This window comes from Cervus elaphus, chromosome 19 (genome assembly GCF_910594005.1).
Source record: "Cervus elaphus chromosome 19, mCerEla1.1, whole genome shotgun sequence".
Classification (NCBI taxonomy): Eukaryota; Metazoa; Chordata; class Mammalia; order Artiodactyla; family Cervidae; genus Cervus; species Cervus elaphus.
The window spans coordinates 51,449,015-51,471,342 of NC_057833.1; the positions used below are offsets into that span (position 1 = coordinate 51,449,015).

The 22,328-nt window shown below is 42.5% G+C and overlaps 2 protein-coding genes across 5 annotated transcripts in view; one reads left to right on the plus strand and one right to left on the minus strand.

Annotated features, from left to right (window-relative positions):
- SLC49A4 (solute carrier family 49 member 4) overlaps positions 1–5,285 on the minus strand; it is an 84,708-nt gene extending 79,423 nt beyond the window's left edge. The window contains exon 1 of the mRNA XM_043873964.1: positions 4,539–5,285. Within this exon, the coding sequence (XP_043729899.1) occupies positions 4,539–4,878 (340 nt within the window). The 5' untranslated portion in view covers positions 4,879–5,285. The remainder of the gene's footprint in view (positions 1–4,538) is intronic.
- Positions 5,286–5,288: 3 nt separating this feature from the next.
- The window catches only part of HSPBAP1 (HSPB1 associated protein 1), a 55,233-nt gene continuing 38,193 nt past the window's right edge, over positions 5,289–22,328 (plus strand). The window contains exons 1-2 of one of the 4 annotated variants that reach the window (XM_043873961.1): positions 5,446–6,476; positions 12,215–12,315. In XM_043873961.1, the coding sequence (XP_043729896.1) occupies positions 12,303–12,315 (13 nt within the window). In that variant the 5' untranslated portion in view covers positions 5,446–6,476; positions 12,215–12,302. Of the gene's footprint in view, positions 5,424–5,445; positions 6,477–12,214; positions 12,316–22,328 lie in introns of those variants that run through there. The other 3 variants (XM_043873962.1, XM_043873960.1, XM_043873959.1) reach the window with 3 other exon arrangements.

Here is a 22,328-nt window from a genome sequence, read left to right on the forward strand (position 1 = left end):
GCATCCATGACACAATCCCAATTTCAAGCATCCCATTCTTCAACCATGACCTTCTCTCCTTCCCACTCATTCCTTCCAGTACTCTAAATTCTTCATCCATTGGGAATAACAATTTTGGAGCCTACTATTTTTCTCATCCATCTCATGTGTGTCTTTTTCTCCTTTACCTAGTTTAGATTCTGCAGTCCATTGTTATATCACTCTCTACATAATCCTCTACTCTGCCTGCACGTAGTTAGTCGTACACATTTGGCAAACTGCACCTCTTGTGATCTCTCTCTTTGCCAACTCTGCCTATGCCTGTGCTTGCCCAACAGAACAGGCTGGAGGGAGACACACAACCATGCTAACTGGTCACACTTTTTTTTAGTATATGTGCTGCCGAAGCGAGCACAACTGGTCACACTTGAAATGAATGCCCAGTCACTTAAGGCAGTCCCTCTGAGCTGTCCAACAATCCTACTACAATCTCCTAGTCTGCGTATTCTCTCCTTTCCTAGGAAATAGTATTACAATTGATCACATCTCTTCAATTTTCCAAGAATTGTTCTCCTAGCTTCATTGTCAGGTGGCAATATTATTTCTTATTTTCTGAGAACTATAAACAATGATAACTCCCACAAGCTCCTAGCACCCACCATCTGCATCTGTAATCTATACGCTCTATCATTTTTTCCACTACCATTGAAGAATTAGCTGTCAATACTTCTTTCGAAGGCCAACCTACCTACTTGTGCTCTTGAGGACTGCATCCCATTTTGTTTACCCAAGGACATGGCTACGGCATTTCCTCCCCCTCCCTCTAACACTGTTATTTTCTCCCTTTCTTCTGAATCCATTAGGACATTGCATTCCAGAAAAATGCTTTAATATCTCTTATCTTTAAAATACCTTCTCAGTAGTCACATTCCCCCCTGGCTACTCCTTCATTTCTCTGCTGCCCTTTACAGTGTGTTTAACATAAAAGTCTACACTCTTGAACTTACCCCCACCACTCTAATGAGACTATTCTTTTAAAAGACACCAAAGATCTCCATGTTGCTAAATCTAAGGCTCTACTCTCAGTCCTCACTAGCTGGTTCTTCCTTATCTCTCCAAGCTCTAAATGTTGGAATGCCCCTGGGCTGTCTTCTTCTGAAGCAACATCCCTCTCCACAGGTGATCTCACTCAGCTCCAAGACTCTAAATACCGTTGCTGCTGTTGCTGCTGCTAAGTCACTTCAGTCATGTCCGACTCTATGTGACCCCATAGACAGCAGCCCACCAGGCTCCCCCATTCCTGGGATTCTCCAGGCAAGAACACTGGAGTGGGTTGCCATTTCCTTCTCCAATGCATGAAAGTGAAAAGTGAAAGTGAAAGTGAAGTCGCTCAGTTGTGTCCCGACTCTCAATGACCCCAAGGACTGCAGCCTACCAGGCTCCTGCGTCCATGGGATTTTCCAGGCAAGAGTACTGGAGTGGGTTGCCATTGCCTTCTCTGACTAAATACCATTACAGGTTGACGACACACAAATTTATTGCTCAGGCAACAAACTGACAGTTTCAGCTCAGTTCAGTTCAGTCACTCAGTCATGTCTGACTCTTTACCACCCCACGAACTGCAGCATGCCAGGCCTCCCTGTCCATCACCAACTCCCGGAGCTTACTCAAACTCATGTCCATTGAGTCGGTGATGCCATCCAACCATCTCATCCCCTGCCTTCCCCTTCTCCTCCCGCCCTCAATCTTTCCCAGCTCTTTTCAAATGAGTCAGCTCTTCGAATCAGGTGGCCAAAGTACTGGAGTTTCAGCTTCAACATCAGTCCTTCCAATGAATATTCAGGATTGATCTCCTTTAGGATGGCCTGGTTGGATCTCCTTGCAGTCCAAGAGACTCTCAAGAGTCTTCTCCAACACCACAGTTCAAAAGCATCAGTTCTTCAGCTTAGCCTATCCTATTTCAAATAGGCATTTCAAATTCTTGACCTGCAGGCCAGATTCATGATCTACCCCCAAAATGCTCCTCCCACAATCTTCTACATCTCAGTAAACTGTAGCTTGATTCTCCCAATTACTTATGCTAAAAAAAGTTGAGAAAGATCTTAGAATCCTCCAATTTCCTCATACTTCACCTCTGCCTATCCATCAAAGAATACTGGCAAGTCTACTTTCAACATGTATCTGGAATCCAACCCCTTCTCAAGTCCTTCACTACTTTCACCCCAGTTGGAAGTCATCATCAGCCCCATCTGAGTTGGTCCATTACCCCTTCAACTGGTCTCCCTGCTGTGGCTCTTGTTCTCAAGATATTAACAGTCATCATTTTACCCTCCTGCTCAAACCTTCCAGTAGAGTGAGCCCTCCTCGCATCTTCACAACCAGCATCCTTACAGTGGCCTTGAGGCTCAACTCAGCCACACAAGCCTCATTTGAAATTAAAGCCCAGTCACTTAAAGTAGGCCCTCTGAGCTGCCCAACAGTCCTTCTACAATTTATTTCTCTACTATGTATCTTTCTCAGATATGTCAAACAAGTTTATGACCTTTGTCTTTGTCCCAAAGAGTCTTGTCTAGAATTGCCAAGGTGTGTTTCCTTTCTCCCTCAGGTCTCTGCTCAAACACACGTTATCAGTAAGGCCTTCCCTGACAGCCTAGATGAAGTATCACCCAATCACATCCCCTTTCTCCCCTGCCTTACTTCCATTTTTCTCTAAAGCATTGATCACCATCGGACACACTAAGTATTTAATTTTACTGTTCTTTGGTGCCTGGACCTCCTCATTAGAATGTAGGCTCCAGAGAGCTATGTCCCTAGAGCTCAGCACACATTTGGGTGCTATCTCCTTCTTGAAATTTTCTTCATTGGCTTCCAGGGCACACACCCACTCTTGGCTCTTCTATGATCTCACTAGGTAGTCCCTCTTTATCTCCTTGCTGGAAAAAGAAAAGTGAGAGAGTACAAAAGCAATTTCAGGAAGATAACTGGTCTTCTACTAAGTTGGGTGGGAATTATATATGTGTAATTATCCTATATATATATAGTGAATATAATTATAATAAAAAGGACAAAAATTAGCATTTTTCTACCTTAAAAATATAGTTGGCTAAATTTATGGAATAATATTGAAAAATGCTCTTGTTAAAAAGTTAAAAGAAACAATAAAATAGCATTTCCCCTTAAGTTATCCAACCTGGTAAAGAATGACAGAGGAATTGTCACAGATTGAAGGAGATTGACAAGAAATAACAACTAAATGTAATTTGGGACCCTTGACTGAATCTTAGAACAGGGGGGAAAAAAAAGAGACATTCGTGGAAAAACTAGTAAAATACAAATAAAGTCTAATGTAGTTTAAAGCAAATAAATCAAAACAAAGAAAACCCCCATTCAGTACAAGAAACTTTCTCAGCAACTAGCACATATCTCTGCCTGGAAGTTCCACACTTTCCAGGGCTGGATACTTTCATTGTAAGATGGTTCTTTCCAGTATACCTTTGAGTTACACCTTCTTGTAACTTCACTCAGTTTAGTTCTTCCTTCTAGAACTATGCACATTAAGTCTAATTCCTCATTTACTTGATTTCCACACATTTATATCCTGCTTGAAGTTTCTTTTTGAAGCTTGACACACCCAATTCCCTTCATTTGACATATTATGATTTTTATACCCTTTACATTCTTGTCACACAACTTTTAAAGGACTCCACTTTGCCAATGGCCATTCAAAAATTAATGCCCAGAACTGAACATTAGAAGCATGCCAAACTATTTCTCTTCTTTTAGATACTACACTTCGTGCCTAAAATTGTCCTCTACTTTTTAGCAGGTACATCACATTGGTCATGAGTCATTTATCCATACTTTTGTGGTATAGTTCAACGTCTTAACTTTCAATCCTATGACCATTTTTCTCACAGAATCACACTGGCAAGTGGTAAAGTGAGACGTCTGTCCAGAGCATTCTCTATGAAAAGAGAGTCTTCATCTGTAAGCTTTATCTGAGAGTTAAAAATCTCAGTTGGCACTTGCAGCTGGTCACATACACACACTTTAAAGTTGCTGTGCACCCTTTTTCTGAGTTCCTGAGTTCCCCAACAGCTCTTCCTGGGCTGGAGTCATCTATTACGAAAAGCCAACTCATTACTTCCTTGTATCTGGGCATCATCATTCTATTTTCTGACCTGTCACCCTCAACACCCCCAAACCCCTTTGAAGTCAAAGCATCGGTCATTTTTGTCAGATGTAGAAAACACACACAGCGTGTGCCTGGGGTGCTCTTACACCCACACATGCAGAAATCTGAACATCCAAAAGTCGCCTAATCCCTGCTGTTGCATAATAGGCCTTGATTTACAAAACAAACAAACAAACAAAAAAACAAAAAACCAGTATCTGCAAAGAAATCTTCCCTTATTTGTCGCTTTGGGGACGGAGGGTTCCTAGTCAGGCATGGGATGCCAGCAACACTCTATCACCTCATATAACCCCTAAGACGAAGCCGAGGGAGGCGGCTCCCCCAGGAGTAACATCGCCTGCCGGAGCTCCCGGGACCCCCTCACCTCTCTTGTCCAGAAGCCACATGAACGCGAAGCAGGGCAGGAAGCCGATGGGGCCCCACAGCACTAGGAGCGCGATGTCCCAGCTGGAGAAGCCGTAGGCCTGGCGCGCCGAGTTCTGGATGGGGCCCCAGGTGTTCCAGACCAGGCCCTGAGCGAAACCCAGCAGCGAAAAGAGCAGGAGCACCAACCAGCGGCGCCCGTACACGCGCCCGGGACTCGGGGCAGCCGCGGGCAGTGCCGCCGCCGCCTCCCGGCTTCTCCAAGCAGCCCCCGGCGCAGGCCCGAGCCCCGGCCCTAGCAGCGGCTGCCGTTCCTCCTCGCTGCTCCAGCCCGAGCCCATCTCGACGCGCGGCCCGCGGGGCCAGTGCCCTGCGCGGTCCGGTTGGCCGCCGACCAGCCCCGCGAGGATACTGCCGGGCGAAGCGGAGGCAGAGGTTGCTTTGGTCGCCCTGGGCCTCCCGGCCGCGTTGCTGCGCCTGCGCCGCGCTAGCCGGCCCCGGGCGGGGAGGAGGGGCAGGAGAGACCGGAGAGGAGGGGGCTGGGGTGCGGGACCCGAGGTGCTCTGTCTTCTGGGGCTGGAGAGGCAACCTGGGCGAGAGAGGGAGTGGAGCCGGGGTCCGGGAGCGCGGACCGGGAGGCGCTGGAAAGATCGGGAGGGGCGCCGCTGAGCCTGGGGAAAAGGGAACTCCCGGACAGGCTGTACAGAGGAGGTTGGGCGAGGAACCTGGATTGTTGGAGGAAGTGTCCGAGTTTACGTCATGTGCCCAGTAAACAACTCCAAGATCTCCCGTCACTTAAGCTAATGCTTGTTTCTGTATTGGGTTAATTCTCAAGACAGACGCGTAGTAGGAAGGATTGCCGCATAAAAATCGTTTTTTATGTACAGTAAGTACTGTTTTATTTAATCAGACATTTTTCAGTGCTTTACATACCCAACGAGGAAATTTTAAACGAGTCAATTTAGTTCATATATAGAAGATATAGATCTCTTTCTACTCTTTTGCCTGTCATTATTAGGAGAGCAATAAAGATATATTTATTAAACCTGAAAGATTTTTGCCCCCAAATAACCTAGATCCATCTCCAGTTATTATGATTTTGACTAAATGAAGAGTAAACGAGAAGACGGGAAGTTGTCGATCTCTTGATCAAGCAGCCAACAGTTGCATGTATTTTGATATACAAATCCAAACAGCTGACGTCTGACAGCTGACGGTTAGTGTCCTGAAAATCTAAGTCAAGCGATATGGCTTGTTCAGGGTCGGAAATCAGTCACAAGGAACGCAATTAAAGCACGGTAGCCTGAGGCTCACATTCCCGGCAGCCACGAAACCCAGGTGGAGTCTTGTTGCTGCCAGAAGGACAAGAGAGATGGGGAGAGACGGGGAAGAGAAGCGTGAACTCTCCTGGTATCCAAGGCTAAGAGTGACTGCACAATAAAGCAAAGGCAGAGCCACCTTCCACTGTCTTGAGCGCCACAAAAAAACAAACCATTCCCTAAAACTCCAATACCGTTGGGAGGAGGAAAGCGCCAAGGTGAAAAGGAAGGACCTGACTAGGAAACGAGGAAAAGCAGAAGCGAAGCCAAGAAACGTCTTCAGTAAAAGCAGACAACGGTTTGGAGAAGGTAAGAAGGGCCACAACCGAGACCACGTGCATACATTTCAAGCACCCCAGAATCAAAACAAACCTGCGTGGCCCCGCCCATTCCCCGTCACGTGACGTCCACGCTCGGGCGGCTTCCGGAAGAGCCCGGTAGCAACCGCTGCGATTCCTTCCTTGCTGAGGCTTCACCGCCAGAGTTTTGGCCTCTCTCAGACCGGTTCCCGCTCCGTTTCTCTTTTGGTTTGGGCTGAGCCCGCGCAGTGCTTGCCATGGCAGCGAGCCCCGGGACGATCACTAATGCGGACTCTGCATCGGGAGGTGGAGAGGACGAAGGTAGGTACTAGGCAGGTCAGACCAAGAGGCTGTAATCCTCTGTCTTCTTGACACCTCTCAATATGACCGTTTGTCTCTACGGCCTAGCAGTAAGCTATGAGGAAAACTGTTTTCTAATAAACGTGACTTTGTTCAAATTGTGGCACCCAGCTTTTAGATCGACTGGTCCGGTTTCCCTCCATCCTACAAGTGTTTCACCCATGAGGGTGTTGTGAATGTTACAGTGGATTGAACCACCCTTGAGACACATGGGGTTATCTTGGACTTGAGTGAACAGGATTATGATTTCAGTGCAATCCTGCTTTAGAGAACGAATAAGGTTTGAAGGTTGGTGAGCCTAAGATCCCTATTAGGATTTGAATGATTGCTCCATGCCTGGCACTGTTCTGGGTACTGCCATGGATCCAGAGACCTTTGACTGTATATAACAATGCTTTTCCCCAATTGAGTAGAGGGATCTGGAAGGGCAAAAGAGTGACTAATGCATGGTAAAATGAATACTTTCAGTAGTGCATACTGAGTGAGGATTGTCATCAGGAGAGATGCCAGTGGGGAAAAGATAAATACTTCAAGGAGGGAATAGTTTGAGGTGGGCCTTTTTGATTTGATGAAATAGTGACAGACTTAGGTGGTTATGCTGGGGGTGGGGCTGTGAGTCATGGAAAGACAGGGAGCAGAAAAGCATAAGATGGATATGATTGGTGATTAAATAGTCATGTTTGTCTAGAGGAAGAGCTGACCATTCCAAGCAGAAGCAGCAAATTACAATTTCTTACTATCTGACCACAATCTCCTGCCTTTATAACTCCCTTGTTTATGTACCCCAAAGAGACAATTCCTGAGCTTCACCTGTACCTCCAGCCCATTGTTACATTTTCTGTCTATCTGTGTCCCCTTATCTAGTTTAGAGTGCATGTCAGAGTTTATTATTCTGATCTTTCTCTTGAAAATACACTATTCTCTTGTCCTTGCTTGCCTTTTACTCCTCTGACAAAACCCATACTCTGGATGAACCCAAACTTTTGCCCTCTGCACTTGAACCTATATTGCTGAACTTTGCTGGGAGAAGTCCTGGGCAAGTTGATGTTATAAAATGAAAATAGTCAACCTCTTCTGTATTCACTCAGCATGAACCTGAGACCTTGTGATCCTCTGTTCTTGTGGTAACCTTATTTTCTTTTATCAGTAAGGATTCTCCAACTCTGTATATCCTCTTTTCATCTCTTCATCACTTTGAGCTGATGACTTTGCAAGTCAGGTCAGCTCTGCATCTAATCTGCTCTTTTCCTCCTTCACCATCACACCGTTGTCCAAATCATCCACAATTCTCACCTAAATCACTGCTGTATCTTCAGGCCATGTGTCCCCGTTTCTTCTCTCGTGCCCCTCCAACCCTTCTCTATTCAGGGGCAAAAGTGACAGTCTTATTTAAAGTCTTCAATGAAATCCATTGCAGTAAGAATTTAGATTAAAATCCGAATTCCTAACCATGACCTGCAAAAATCTTTGATCTGGGCTCTGCTGATGTCTCTAGGAGCACCTCTTGTTACTCATCACCCCTTCTCTCTTACCTGCTTTTCACATAACTGGCTTCTTAGTCTTCATATTTTAAGGTATGTCGCCATCTGAAACCTTACCAGATTAACCCATCTAAAACAGTCATTGTAGTTTTCCCTTGATCCCTAACCGTGTTTGTGTTCTGTAATACAGCATCCTGCTTCCTGCACTTAGCACAATCTGTAACTACTTGTTTATTATTGTGTCTTCCCTTAGACCTTAAGCACCTTGAGGGCAGTACATATATCTGTTTTATTCACAATGTTGCCCAAATAGCAATACAATGTCAGGCTCCTCAGTTCAGTTCAGTTGCTCAGTCATATCCGACTCTTTGCGACCCCATGAATCGCAACCCACCAGGCCTCCCTGTCCATCACAAACTCCTGGAGATTACTCAAACTCATGTCCATCGAGTCAGTGATGCCATCCAGCCATCTCATCCTCTGTTGTCCCCTTCTTCTCCTGCCCCCAATCCCTCCCAGCATCAGGGTCTTTTCCAGTGAGTCAACTCTTCGCATGAGGTGGCCAAAGTATTGGAGTTTCAGCTTCAGCATCAGTCCTTCCAATGAACACCCAGGACTGATCTCCTTTAGGATGGACTGATTGGATCTCCTTGCAGTCCAAGGGACTCTCAAGAGTCTTCTCCAACACCACAGTTCAAAAGCATCAATTTTTCAGCACTCAGCTTTCTTTATAGTCCAACTCTCACATCCATACATGACCACTGGAAAAACCAGAGCCTTGACTAGATGGACCTTTGTTTGCAAAGTAATGTCTCTGCTTTTTAATATGCTATCTAGGTTAGTCATAACTTTCCTTCCAAGGAGTAAGCGTATTTTAATTTCATGGTTGAAGTCACCATCTGCAGTGATTTTGGAGCCCAAAAAAATAAAGTCAGCCACTGTTTCCACTGTCAGACTCCTAGTGGGCTCTTAATACCTATTTGTTGAGTGAATGAGTAAGGGAACCCGGAGACAAGCCCAGAGGCAGAAGGAGAAAGAGCAACTCAGAGTCCAGGAATTCAAAGAAGCTGGTGTAAGGAATGTTAAGAGACAGGGATCCTGAAGGCACCTTATCCCAAATTAGGGACTTTGGACTTTGTGAGAGAAGCCTTTAAGGAGCTTTAGGTCCTTAAAGATCACTGCTTTAAGGAAGATCACTGCAGCTGAAGGATGGAGGATAGATTGGAGGAAGAAACACTGAAGGACAAGGTGCTTAAATCTCCTTAGCCACAGCATTCTCCTCTGTAAAATGCATAACTGTTGTGAAAATTAAAGATACTTGTAGATCATCTAGCGTAAGTGTCTGACAGGAATTACATTTTCAACAATATGTCGTTTTTTGTTGGGAAAAAAAAAGTGCTGGCATTGGTGACTGACTGATGTTCAGACCGAGAGAAAAGAGATTGGAGATGTCTCTGAAATTTTCTAGCCTGAGTAACTACGTGTAAATCAGGAACCTGAAGAAAAAGGAGGTGGTTGGGAGCACTGTTGAGTTTTGGTGTGCATGCTTAGAGTTTAGATTTAGAAGGACAGTGTGAAAGATGTCAAGCATGTTGCTGGGGAGGAGGAGGTTTTTACTCTTTATTCAAATACCACAAATTCACCCTTTTAAAGTGTTCTTTAGTATGTTCACAAAGTTGTTCAGCCATCACTACTGTAATTCCAGAACGTTTTCATCATACCAAAAAAAAACCTAGTTCCCATTAGCAGTCACTCCCTATTCACTCGCTCTCCATTCCCTGGCAGTCACTAATGTACTCTGGCTCTATGGATTTGCCTGTTCTGGGCATTTCATATAAACTTGCAATCATACAGTATGTGGTTTTTTGTGTCTGGCTTCTTTCACACAGCATAATGTTTTCAAGGTTCATCTATGTTGTAGCATGTGTCAGTATTTCATTAGTTTCTGTGTCTGAATACTGTTCTTAGTATGGATATGCCACACTTCACATATCCATTCATCAGTGGGCATTGTGTTATTTACACTTTGGGGCTTCTATGAATAATGCTGCTATGAATATTTGTTTACAAGGCTCTATGTGAACGTATGTTTTCCGTTTCTCTTGGGCATATATCTGAGTGGAATTGTTGGGCTATCTGGTGATTCCGTATTTAACAATTTGAGGAAACTGGTCATTCTTAATCTTGAAGTCCTAAGGAGGGAAATAAATCTGATTAAAGTATGGATTTGCTCCCGTGAAAAATGTAGCACATGTATGCATTTTTGCAGGTGACTTCAAATATTTGTATTAAAGGGTTGATTCTTTGAATCCTGTCTTCGGAGCTTTCAACCCTATTTTTAAACTGTCATCCTCCCCAGAAAATACCAGTTTGAGGTGGCTGCCTATTACCATTAAAGTAAATGGGCAGAATCCTTTAAGAGAAGACTTTGCTTTCAATTAGATAAGGCTTGTGTGAATAAAGGGTGAGAAAAATACAGACATTAAATAAATGCACATGAAAGGTTCACTATGCTTAGTATAGTAACAAGTATTGTGGGGGGTCATAGAAAAGTTAATTTTTGAGGAAACGTAACACCACTCCATTATCAAAAAATATTTGAATGTCACTGTAAATGGGAGACTCTTCCATCTGGGGAGACTGAAGACAGTTCCTGCCCTAAAATAGCCTATAAATATAATTTGGGGGGAAGAACACAGATAAAAAGACTTGAAGGATAATGCATATTCACACCACAGGAGGCACGTTACATGCTTTGAGGGTGAGAGGAGAATGAATACGAGTTGTATTGGTCTGTGCTTCTGTGCATAATTTGAAGGTTTGTTATGCAGTCCATTCTGCACGCAGCCTTGGGTCCCACAGGCCCACTTTTAGAGGACTTGAGCACCTAAGAATTTTAGAATCCTCAGGGTTCCTGGAACCAATCCCCCTCGCATATATTGAGGGACAACTGTAGTGTGAATATGGAAATGAGTGAAAGAAATCGTTTCTGGGGAGGAGCCCAGGAGTAGAAGTGAGTGAAGAAAAGCCCAAGGCACACAGCGGGCAGAGAGTGGGAAAGAAAGTGAGGAGTCAGACTGGTTCTACTTGGAGTGGAACGTTGGTAGGGCAGACAGGTGAAATGAGGACGATTATGTCCTTGGAGACCAGAGAGGAGCAGGGTGAACCAGAACATTGATGTGAAGAAGAAGGAAATCATAGGTTTCAGTTTTCTCAGAAAAACAGGGTAAGGCACCACACTGAGCGAGGGAGTGGAGAGAGATATTGGGGATTCGACAGCAAAGAAACTGTCGAGTTGCTGTAGGGGCGAGGGCAATCAGGAGTTCCTTAGTGCCGAATAGTGTGTTTGGGTGCTGGAGAGGGAGCTGTAGAAGTGAGCTTGAAATCCTGGAACTGATTGATCCCTTTGTTTTGAGACTGCTTGTGAGTTTGCTCAATAGTTCATTGTACAGAAGTGGAGAAAACAAATGGTTAATTTTAATAAAGTTTTATACACTTAAAAATGAGCTCTGATTTCAGAAAATGTTTGGTGTTAGTTTATGTCAAGCACTGTACTAAGCTCTATATGGAAGTGATGGTTTGCTTTCAAGATTGTGATTTTTTTTTAAATTGTGGTTGACATACAATATATTGTTTTCAGGTATATTACATAGTGATTTGATATTTGCATACATAATGAAATGATCACAGCAAATCTAGTAACCATCTGCCCCATACAAAGTTGTTACAGTATTATTGACCACATTCTTTATGCTGTGTATTATGTCTTCGTCATAGCTTGTTTATTTTATAACTGGAGGTGTGTACCTCTTAATGTCTCCTTTACCTTTTTCACCCACCTACACCTTCCTCCCTGTTTGTGCAATGTGTCTGTGAGTCTGTTTTTGTTTTGTGTGCTTGTTTGTTTTTTTAGAGTCCACATTAAGTGACATCATGTGATATTTGTCTTTTTTCTGTCTGATTTGGAATAATACCCACTAGATCCATCCATGTTGTTGCAAACAGTAAAATTTCTCTTTTTTCATGACTGTATAAAATCCGTTGTATATATACATACCACAAGGATGTGATATTTCTTGTTTGAAGTAACAGCTTGGAAATTATTAAAACAAACATGAGTAAGCAGAGCACAGAGGATTTGTGGGACAGTGAAAATACTTCATATGATATTATAGTAGTGGATATATGTCATTGTACTTTTGTTGTTCAAATCCATAGACTGCACAACACCAAGAGTAAACCCTAAGATACACTGTGGACATTGGGTGATTACGATGTGCCAGTTTAGGTTCATCTTTGGTGAAAAATGTACCATTCTGGTGAGTATTGCTGATAAAGGGAGGGGCATATATGGGAACTTTCTGTACCTTCTAATTTTGTTTTAAACCTAAAACTGCTGTTTAAGAAATGGATTTAAACAAACATGAAACTACTTATTGTTAACAGTCAACTCAAGTGCTGAATGTGAGATGTTACTTCTAAGATCATACACTGGTTGAAGCATTTCAGTGAAATTAAAAACTGCAGTATTTTGAATCTGAATCTTTCAGAGTGAGATTGTATTTGTTTCCACTCGACTCTCAGTTTAAAATTTTTTCTGATTAATTTTTTTTAATTGAAGTATAGTTGATTTATAATACTATGTTAGTTTCAGGTATATAACATGATTCAATATTTTTACAGATCATACTACATTAAAAATTATTACAAGATGATGGCTGTAATTCTGTGTACTATATGGTATTTCCTTGTTGCTTATCTATTAATATTTTATAGATAGTAGTTTGTATCTCTTCATCTCCTACCCCTAATCTCATAGTTGGGGCTTTCCAGGTGACGCTAGTGGTAAAGAATCCCCCTGCCAGTGCAGGAGATGCAGGTTCGCAAAGAGTTGGACCTGACCGAGCACACAGCACAGCAACCTTATAGTCTGAGTTATAGCCAAGTTTATGCCTTGATGAAGTGAAAGATTAAGTATTACATTACACTCAGTCATGTCCGACTCTTTGTGACCCCATGGACTGTAGCCCGCCAGGCTCCTCTGTCCATGGGATTCTCTAGGCAAGAATAATGGAGTGGGTTGCCATTTCCTTCTCCAGGACATCTTCCCGACCCAGGAATTCCTACATTGCAGGCAACCTCTTTACTTTCTGAGCTATCAGAGAAGCCCTGGTGAAGTGAAGGATGCCTCCTTTCCAACTGTTCTTCGAGTCCTGCCTGAGGAAATAGCTCATTCCAGAGCTGAATGGACTAGTTTCATTAACAGCCGACACTCATACATAATTAGATTTATTCCTTTTCAGTGAGAGGCACCATACTCTCCATGTCATTCTTGTTCTAATTTTTCTAAAGGGCAGGAGGAGGCAGGGAAACCTGAAGAAAAACAGGAACCTGTGTGATCTTAAAAAGTAAAAATTTCTCTTGCTAGAGCACATGTGTAATTCACATGTGGCTAAAGTACTTCATATTTGATAATGATTATTAGGAAAGCAAAACTGTTTAGTATTTTAAAAATTATGACAAAAAACAACATAAAATTTATCATCTAACTATTTTTAATTGTTAGGGATTTGATTTAGGTCATACCTCAATGGTCTACTGGTTTTTCCTACTTTCTTCAATTTAAGTTTGAATTTGGCAATAAGGAGTTCATTGTCTGAGCTACAGTCAGCTCCTGGTCTTGTTTTTGCTGATTGTATAGAGCTTCTCCATCTTTGGCTGCAAAGAATATAATCAATCTGATTTCGGTGTTGACTATCTGGTGATGTCCATGTGTAGAGTCTTCTCTTGTGTTGTTGGAAGAGAGTGTTTGCTATGACCAGTGCATTCTCTTGGCAGAACTCTATTAACCTTTGCCCTGCTTCATTCTGTACTCCAAGTCCAAATTTACCTGTTACTCCAGGTGTTTCTTGACCTCATACTTCTGCATTCCAGTCCCCTATAGCGAAAAGGACATCTTTTTTGGGTGTTAATTCTGTAAGGTCTTGTAGGTCTTCATAGAACCATTCAACTTCAGCTTCTTCAGCATTACTGGTTGGGGCATGGACTTGGATTACTATGATATTGAATGGTTTGCCTTGGAAATGAACAGAGGTCATTCTGTCATTTTTGAGACTGCATCCAAGTACTGCATTTCAGGCTCTTTTGTTGACTATGATGGCTACTCCATTTCTTCAAAGGGATTCCTGCCCACAGTAGTGGATATAATGGTCATCTGAGTTAAATTCACCCATTCCAGTCCATTGTAGTTCACTGATTCCTAAAATGTCGACGTTCACTCTTGCCATCTCCTGTTTGACCGCTTCCAATTTGCCTTGATTCATGGACCTAACATTCCAGGTTCCTATGCAATATTGCTCTTTACAGCATTGGACCTTGCTTCCATCACCAGTCCCATTCACAACTGGCTATTGTTTTTGCTTTGGCTCCATCCCTTCATTCTTTATGGAGTTATTTCTCCACTGATCTCCAGTAGCATATTGGGTACCTACCAACCTGGGGAGTTCATCTTTCAGTGTCCTATCTTTCTGCCTTTTCATACTGTTCATGGGGTTCTCAAGGCAAGAATACTGAAGTGGTTTGCCATTCCCTTCTCCAGTGGATCACATTTTGTCAGAACTCTCCACCATGACCCGTCTTGGGTGGCCCTACACGGCATGGCTCATAGTTTCATTGAGTAAGAAAGGCTGTGGTCCATGTGATCAGATTGGTTAGTTTTCTCTGGTTGTGGTTTTCAGTCTGTCTGCCCTCTAATGGAGAAGGATAAGAGGCTTATGAAAGCTTCCTGATGGGATAGACTGACTGAGGGGGATACTGGATCTTGTTCAGTAAATCCTTACTGAATGGGGGCTATGCTCAGTAAATCTTTAATCCAATTTTCTGTTAATGGGTGGAGCTGTGTTCCCTCCCTGCTATTTGACTTGGGGCCAAATTATGGTGTAGGTAATGAAGATAATGGTGACCTCCCTCAGAAGATCCCATGCATGTACTGCTATAGTCTGTGCCCCCAACCCTGCAGCAGGCCACTACTGACCCACGCCTTCACCGGAGACTCCCGGACACCCACAGGCAAGTCTGGGACAGTCTCCTGTGGGGTCACTGTGCCTTTCTCCTGGGTCCTGGTGCACAAAGTTCTATTGTGCCCTCCAAGAGTCTATTTCCCAGTCCTGTGTAAGTTCTGGCAGCTCTGTGGTGGGTTAATGGTGACCTCCTCCAAGCAGACTTATGCCATACGCACACCCAGAGCCCCTGTCCCTGCGGCAGACCACTGCTGACCTGTACCTCCACAGGAGACGCGCAAAGACAGTTCTGTCTCAGTCTCTGTGGGGTCCGTGGGTCCTGGTGTGCAGAAGGTTTGTTTGAGCCCTCTGAGCGTCTCTGGCAGGAATGGGGTTTGATTCTAAATGCGAATTCGCCCCTCCTACTGTCTTGCTGGGACTTCTCCTTTGCCCTTGGGTGTGGGGTATCTCCTCATAGCCACTTCAGTGCCTACCATCTTACCGGAGTTTTCTGACCTTGGCCGTGGGGTATCTCCTCTCAGCCACTCCAGTGACGAGATGCAGAGTTCCAAAGAATAGCAAGGAGAGATAAAAAAGCCTTCTTCAGCGATCATTGCAAAGAGATAGAGGAAAACAAAGAATGGGAAAGACTAGAGATCTCTCCAAGAAAATTAGAGATACCAAGGGAACATTTCATGCAAAGATGGGCACAATAAAGGACAGAAATGGTATGGACCTAACAGAAGCAGAAGATGTTAAGAAGAGGTGGCAAGAATACACAGAAGAACTATACAAAAAAGATCTTCACAACACAGATAATCACGATGGTGTGATCACTCACCTAGAGCCAGACATCCTGGAATGTGAAGTCAAGTGGGCCTTAGGAAGCATCACTATGAACAAAGCTAGTGGAGGTGATAGAATTCCAGTTGAGCTCTTTCCAATCCTAAAAGATAATGCTATGAAAGTACTGCACTCAATATGCCAGAAATGTGGAAAACTCAGCAGTGACCACAGGACTGGAAAAGGTCAGTTTTCATTCCAATCTCAAAGAAAGGCAATCCCAAAGAATGCTCAAACTACCACACAGCTGCACTCATCTCACATGCTAGTAAAGTAATGCTCAGAGTTCTCCAAGCCAGACTTCAACAGTACATGAACCGTGAACTTCCAGATGTTCAAGCTGGATTTAGAAAAGGCAGAGGAACCAGAGATCAAATTGCCAACATCTGCTGAATCATCAAAAAAGCAAGAGAGTTCCAGAAAAACATCTATTTATGCTTTATTGACTATGCCAAAGCCTTTGACTGTGTGGATCACAATAAACTGTGGAAAATTCTGAAAGAGATGGGAATACCAGACCACCTGACCTGTCTCCTGAGAAATCTGTGTACAGGTCAAGAAGCAACAGTTAGAACTGGACATGGAACAGACTGGTTCCAAATCGGAAAAGGAGTACATCAAGGCTGTATATCGTCACCCTGTTTATTTAACTTATATGCAGAGTACATCATGAGAAATGCTGGGCTGGATGAGGCATAAGCTGGAATCAGGATTGCCAGGGGAAATCAATAACCTCAGGTATGCAGATGGCACCACCCTTATGGCAGAAAGTGAAGAAGAACTAAAGAACCTCTTGATGAAAGTGAAAGAGGAGAGTGAAAAACTGGCTAAAACTCAACATTCAGAAAACTAAGATCATGGCATCCAGTCCCATCACTTCATGGCAGATAGATGGGGAAACACTGGAAACAGTAGCAGACTTTATTTTTGGGGGCTCCAAAGTCACTGCAGATGGTGACTGCAGCCATGAAATAAAAAGACGCTTACTCCTTTGAAGAAAAGTTATGACCAACCTAGACAGCATATTAGAAAGCAGAGACATTACTTTGCCAACAAAGGTCCATCTAGTCAAGGCTATATTTTTTCCAATAGTCATGTACGGATGTGAGAGTCGGACTATAAAGAAAGCTGAGCGCCAAAGAATTGATGCTTTTGAACTGTGGTGTTGGAGAATACTCTTGAGAGTCCCTTGGACTGCAAGGAGATCCAACCAGTCCATCCTGAAGGACATCAGTCCTGGGTGTTCATTGGAAAGAATGATGTTGAAGCTGAAACTCCAATACTTTGGCCACCTGATGTGAAGAGCTGACTCATTGGAAAAGACCCTGATGCCGGGAAAGATTGAGGGGACAACAGAGGATGAGATGGTTGGATGGCATCACCGACTCAATGGACATGAGTTTGAGTAAACTCCAGGAGTTGGTGATGTACAGGGAGGCCTGGCAGGCTGCAGTCCATGGGGTCGCTGAGAGTTGGACATGACTGAGCAACTGAACTGAACTGAACTAAACCGTTTTTAAGAGTACTGTTCATAGTAAGTATATTCACATTAATATGAAACAGATCTCCAGATTCTTTCATTTTGCAAATCTGAAACTTTGTACCCAGGAAATAACTCCCCTTGTTCCTCTCTCCTCAGCCCAGGTAATTGCCATTCTACTTTCTGTTTGAATAGGGCTGTTAGATGCCTCTTATAAGTGGAATAATACCATGTTTGTCTTTCTGTGACTGGCTAAGTACTTGCATAATTCCATTAGAGTTTTTCTGACCTGGTCTAAATGTTTATTATTTTTTACCCTGATATATACCATTTCAAATGGTAGATGAATTGTGTGTATATACAGTAGTCATCAGATTGATGAAGCCATCAGGGACTTAGATAGTATATATATAGAAATAAATGAGCTTACAATAATAGGACCCAATTCTTTGTTCATACTGTATCACTATGGTGAGTCTCTGTATTGTAGCTTGAGACTTACCCTTATATCACCCTCTGAAATTTTTAAAATGTGAAACTATTAACTTTAAAATTAAGAGTTATTAAAATTATACCTGACATGAGAGGTGACCTAATTTCAGTTTCAGGATCTTTTTGTTTGTTATGTGTGCTAAGTTGCTTTGGTCGTGTGTGACTCTTTGCGACCCTGTGGACTGTAGCCCACCAGGCTTCTCTGTCTAGGTAAGATTACTGGCGTGGGTTGCCATGCCCTCCTCCAGGGGCTCTTCCTAACCCAGGGATCAAACCCATGTCTCTTACGTCTACCTGCATCAGCAGATGGATTCTTTACCACTAGCACCACTTTCTATCAATATTAGAAGAGTATTCTAGAAACTTGGTAAATTTTCCATATTCTTGTCTTAAATTTTAAATTTCAAATACAAATCCAAGCCAGATACCAATTGACTGAAGCCAGATTGCTAGCATATTCAGAGAAATTAGGTTTCAACTGATGTTATACTCTGCGTTAATTAAAGAAAAAATTAACTGAGAACAAAGTAAATTGCTTTTTGATGGTGTTTAACTATTTCCAAAGAATTGTTACCAAAACTATAATAAATTGTCCAAATAACATGCTACATTTAGAGGGAGAAAAGGGAGGGAGGGAGGGAGAAAAGACTATTGTGTGACATGTAGATTAGTGAATCTGTTTTTTCAGCAGTTTCTAAGTCATCTAATTAGAAATTGCTGCTTGCTGCAAGTTTAGTCCTAAATACACTTATCCTTTAAAGGCTGTTGAGGTTGCTTCAGAATTTTTATAGCTCTTTGCAGACATCTCTGGCATGGAATGACTGGGTGCATCCATAGGCTATTTAACTAATACAATGCAGATTGAATTCTTCTTTAAAGAAATTATAACACTTAAATTTGTTAATTTAACAGCCCAGTTCATTTTTGATTAAACTATCAGAAACCAAATTAGTTTTATTTCACAACCAGCTGATTGTTTTATGTCACTGATAGGCCTGAAATTCTGCAAATATGCTGATTTCCTGTTATGGTGAACAGTCTACTGATCTATTCTGCATATGCTGTATGGCACTTTTCATTCATTTAGCAAATGTTTGAACATTTAATATATTCCAGTCACTGGGCCTGGTACTTTCTCAGCAAATTGTAGTTCTTAGGGTCTCTTTAAAATAACCTCTGAGATGTTTGGAGTTTTTTCTTATCAGATCATTAGATACGTTCTAAAAAAAGTTAATGTTATGTTAGAGGAAAAAGTATTTATATACTTCTTTGAAACTCTTCTGTCCAAACACTACTCATGTATTACTAACGTTACTAAGCCCATGTTCAGTTCAGTTGAGTTGCTCGGTTGTGTCCGACTCTTTGCGACCCCATGGACTGCAGCACGCCAGGCTTCCCTGTCCATCACCAACTCCCGGAGCTAACTCAAACTCATGCCCATCGAGTTGGTGATGCCATCCAACCATCTCATCCTCTGTTGTCCCCTTTTCCTCCTACCTTCAATCTTTTCCAGCATCAGGGTCTTTTCTGATGAGTCAGTTCTTAGCATCAGGTGGCCAAAGTATTGGAGTTTCAGCTTCAGCATCAGTCCTTCCAATGAATAATCAGCACTGATTTCCTTTAGGATTGACTGGTTGGATCCCCTTGCTGTCCAAGGGGATGTACTTAGTTGTAAAAATATGAGGACTGTTTTGAGAACATTTCAAGCCTTGTGATTTATTGGCTCTGATTTAAGATAAGCAGAGTAAATAAATCCTCATCCCCAAAGGGCTGATACTTCTATTTTTCTCTGTCGTTTAAAGTTCTGGAAGCAAGATGTTCAAAGCTTGAGATTTTACAACCTTAAAGCTGAAAGAATGTTACAGTGGGTCACACCAGCCATGATTCATTCAGCGTGTTACAGAGCACTCTAGGGAGAATACGGTTGTCCTTGAAAATCACAGCCTCAGAAGGCAAGGTGCTATACCGGTTATGAACTAATAACAGAGCCCTGACTACAAGTTAGTTTATTTATTTATTTATTTATTTATTTTAAGGAAAAAAAAAATCTTTTTTTTGGCGCCAGAAGCGAGAGCCCCTTGGGGCTCGCGCCACCCACCCCCACCCCCCCCCCCCCGCCTCTTCTTTATTTATGTGAAAGGATTCAGGAGGTAGAATTTTGCTGGCTTTGGTTCAAGGGCACAAAGATGGACATTCTTTGCATATGGTCAGCTGGTGTTCACTGTTTCCCCTGCCTCTGTTTTATCTCTCAAGATGGTAACCATGATACCTGTTTTCCAGGCAGCATGTAGGAGAGGAGGACGAGGGGGGAAAGGCTGATTCAGCAACCTCCAGATATATCTCTGGTCACTCCCATCTGCAAAGCAGTCTAGCAAATGTAATTTTTTGGCCACTCCCATTGCCCAGAGTTCTGTTAGTGAGGAAGGAGGGAACAAGTACTGGATAAGGTAGGCAACTAGCAGTCTCTACTACTACTCCCCCCAACACACGTGCATACAGATGAGAACATCCCTCTGTCCCCGGCAGCACACATGTAACTGTTACCTGTGAATCCATCTGAAGTTTCCCTTCACCAACTTTTTTTAGATTATACTGTCTCTATGAGTTTTTAGTGCTAGTGCAAGTCCTACAGTTTTAATTCTTTGGAAGCAGGATTATGCGATAGAAAGAGCACCGGACTTGTAATTGGAGAACCTGACCTGTAGCCCTGTCACCACTGGTGTTTTGATCTTTGACATCTGAACTTTCATTATCATTTGGATAATGGAAATAAAATACCCTCTGTAGCTGTTCTTGCCTGGAGAATCCCAGGGACGGGAGAACCGTCTATGGGGTCGCACAGAGTCGGACACGACTGAAGCAACTTAGCAGCAGCAGCAGCTGTGTTTTACAGGCTTCTTAGAGGATCCAATGAGCACTTTTCTTTTAATGTCTATAAAAATGTGTGGCAAATAGTAAAGCCTTACACAAGTAAATATCTGGTATCCAGGTGGCACAGTGGTAAAGAATCCACCTGCCAATGTAGGAGATGCAAGAGACATGGGTTCAATCCCTGGGTCAGGAAGATCCCTTGGAGGAGGAAATAGCAATCTACTCCAGTATTCTTGCCTGGGAAATCCCATGGACAGAGGAACCTGGTGGACTACAGTCCATGGGTCACAAAAGAGTCGGACATGACTAAGCACCCACACATCCATTGTTACAATGATGATGATGATGATGTTCAAAACCAAACTCTCATCTTCCCAACAGAAGATGTTGCTTCTGACTTTTCTCTCATGGCAAGTCAGAAAGTCTGGAAACCTGTCTTCCTCATAGCTGCATCTGCCTTCCACCCCACATCTCTGTGGTCATAGTAGTCTGTAATGTTATTCTCCTAGTATTTCTCCATGTCTGCCATCTCTGCCTTCCTCACTGCCACCCCTTGTTTTCAGGGCCTTATTACCACACTTCTCGCTTGGCTGTTGCAATAGCTCTCTGAGTCAACTCTAGTCCCTACAGCTCTACATATTTCCATAGAGCCCTTGTTTTTATTGTTAATGAACAGAATGTACCAGGGGACTGTACCGTGGGATAAATATCTAGTAAATTATTTTTCTACTTTTGAGACATCAGATTGTTTATATTTTCAGTTTTTTTTATTATGGTAATAGATGTTTTATGCAAATGTGTGGATTGTTTTATTTCACTGATAGGCCTGCTGGTCATATACATTTCATAATTCATATATATATGAATATATGTATGGCTTATGAGTACCTATTTTATTAAAAGCAAATTTCTCTAACGTGAGTTATTAACTTAATAGGTGGTTCTTTGGGACTTCTACTTCATTTTCCCAGTTGTTTCCCAAAGGGTAGTTCTAATTTATATGTCACAAACAACAGGTACTATCATGAGTGTATTGTAGCTTTTCAAGGTCTAGCAAAACTTTAAAAATATATGATTAAAACTGTGGCTTGTCTATTTTCATACACAAGGAATCCAGGCACTCCCAGTCCAGGAAGACTTGGTACAATGCAGTGTAGGTAACCCTGTACTTTTTATAGGCTATACATTTATAAGTTGGCGTGGGTTCAGACCTTTTTTAAAAAATTTCTGGTTACAGCCTACTTTCCTTAACAGGGCTCTTCAGTACATAAAGGTCACTTAAAGATAAACTTGGGGCTTCATTTACATAGAGACCTAAGAGTGTAAGTGTATTAACAGATCAGGTAACTGGAAATAGAGGGTTTCGCTGATTGTACTAGAGAATCAAAAATACATGTTTTACGGATCTGAGTATGAATCATTTTTTAACTTTCCCCCCACCAGACTTTCATCTTAAGATATCTTTAAAGAGAAACTTACTTGTTCTTTTATTTAACACATATCAATCTTTACTTTACCGGGATTAGCATTCTGTGATTGAAATTTATGGACATCCTCAGTAAATCAGTGTTAGTTTGTGCATATTCCCCTGTACAGATTATAGATGCAGTTGTAATCAAGGATTACCAGTGATATCCACCCTAGCACA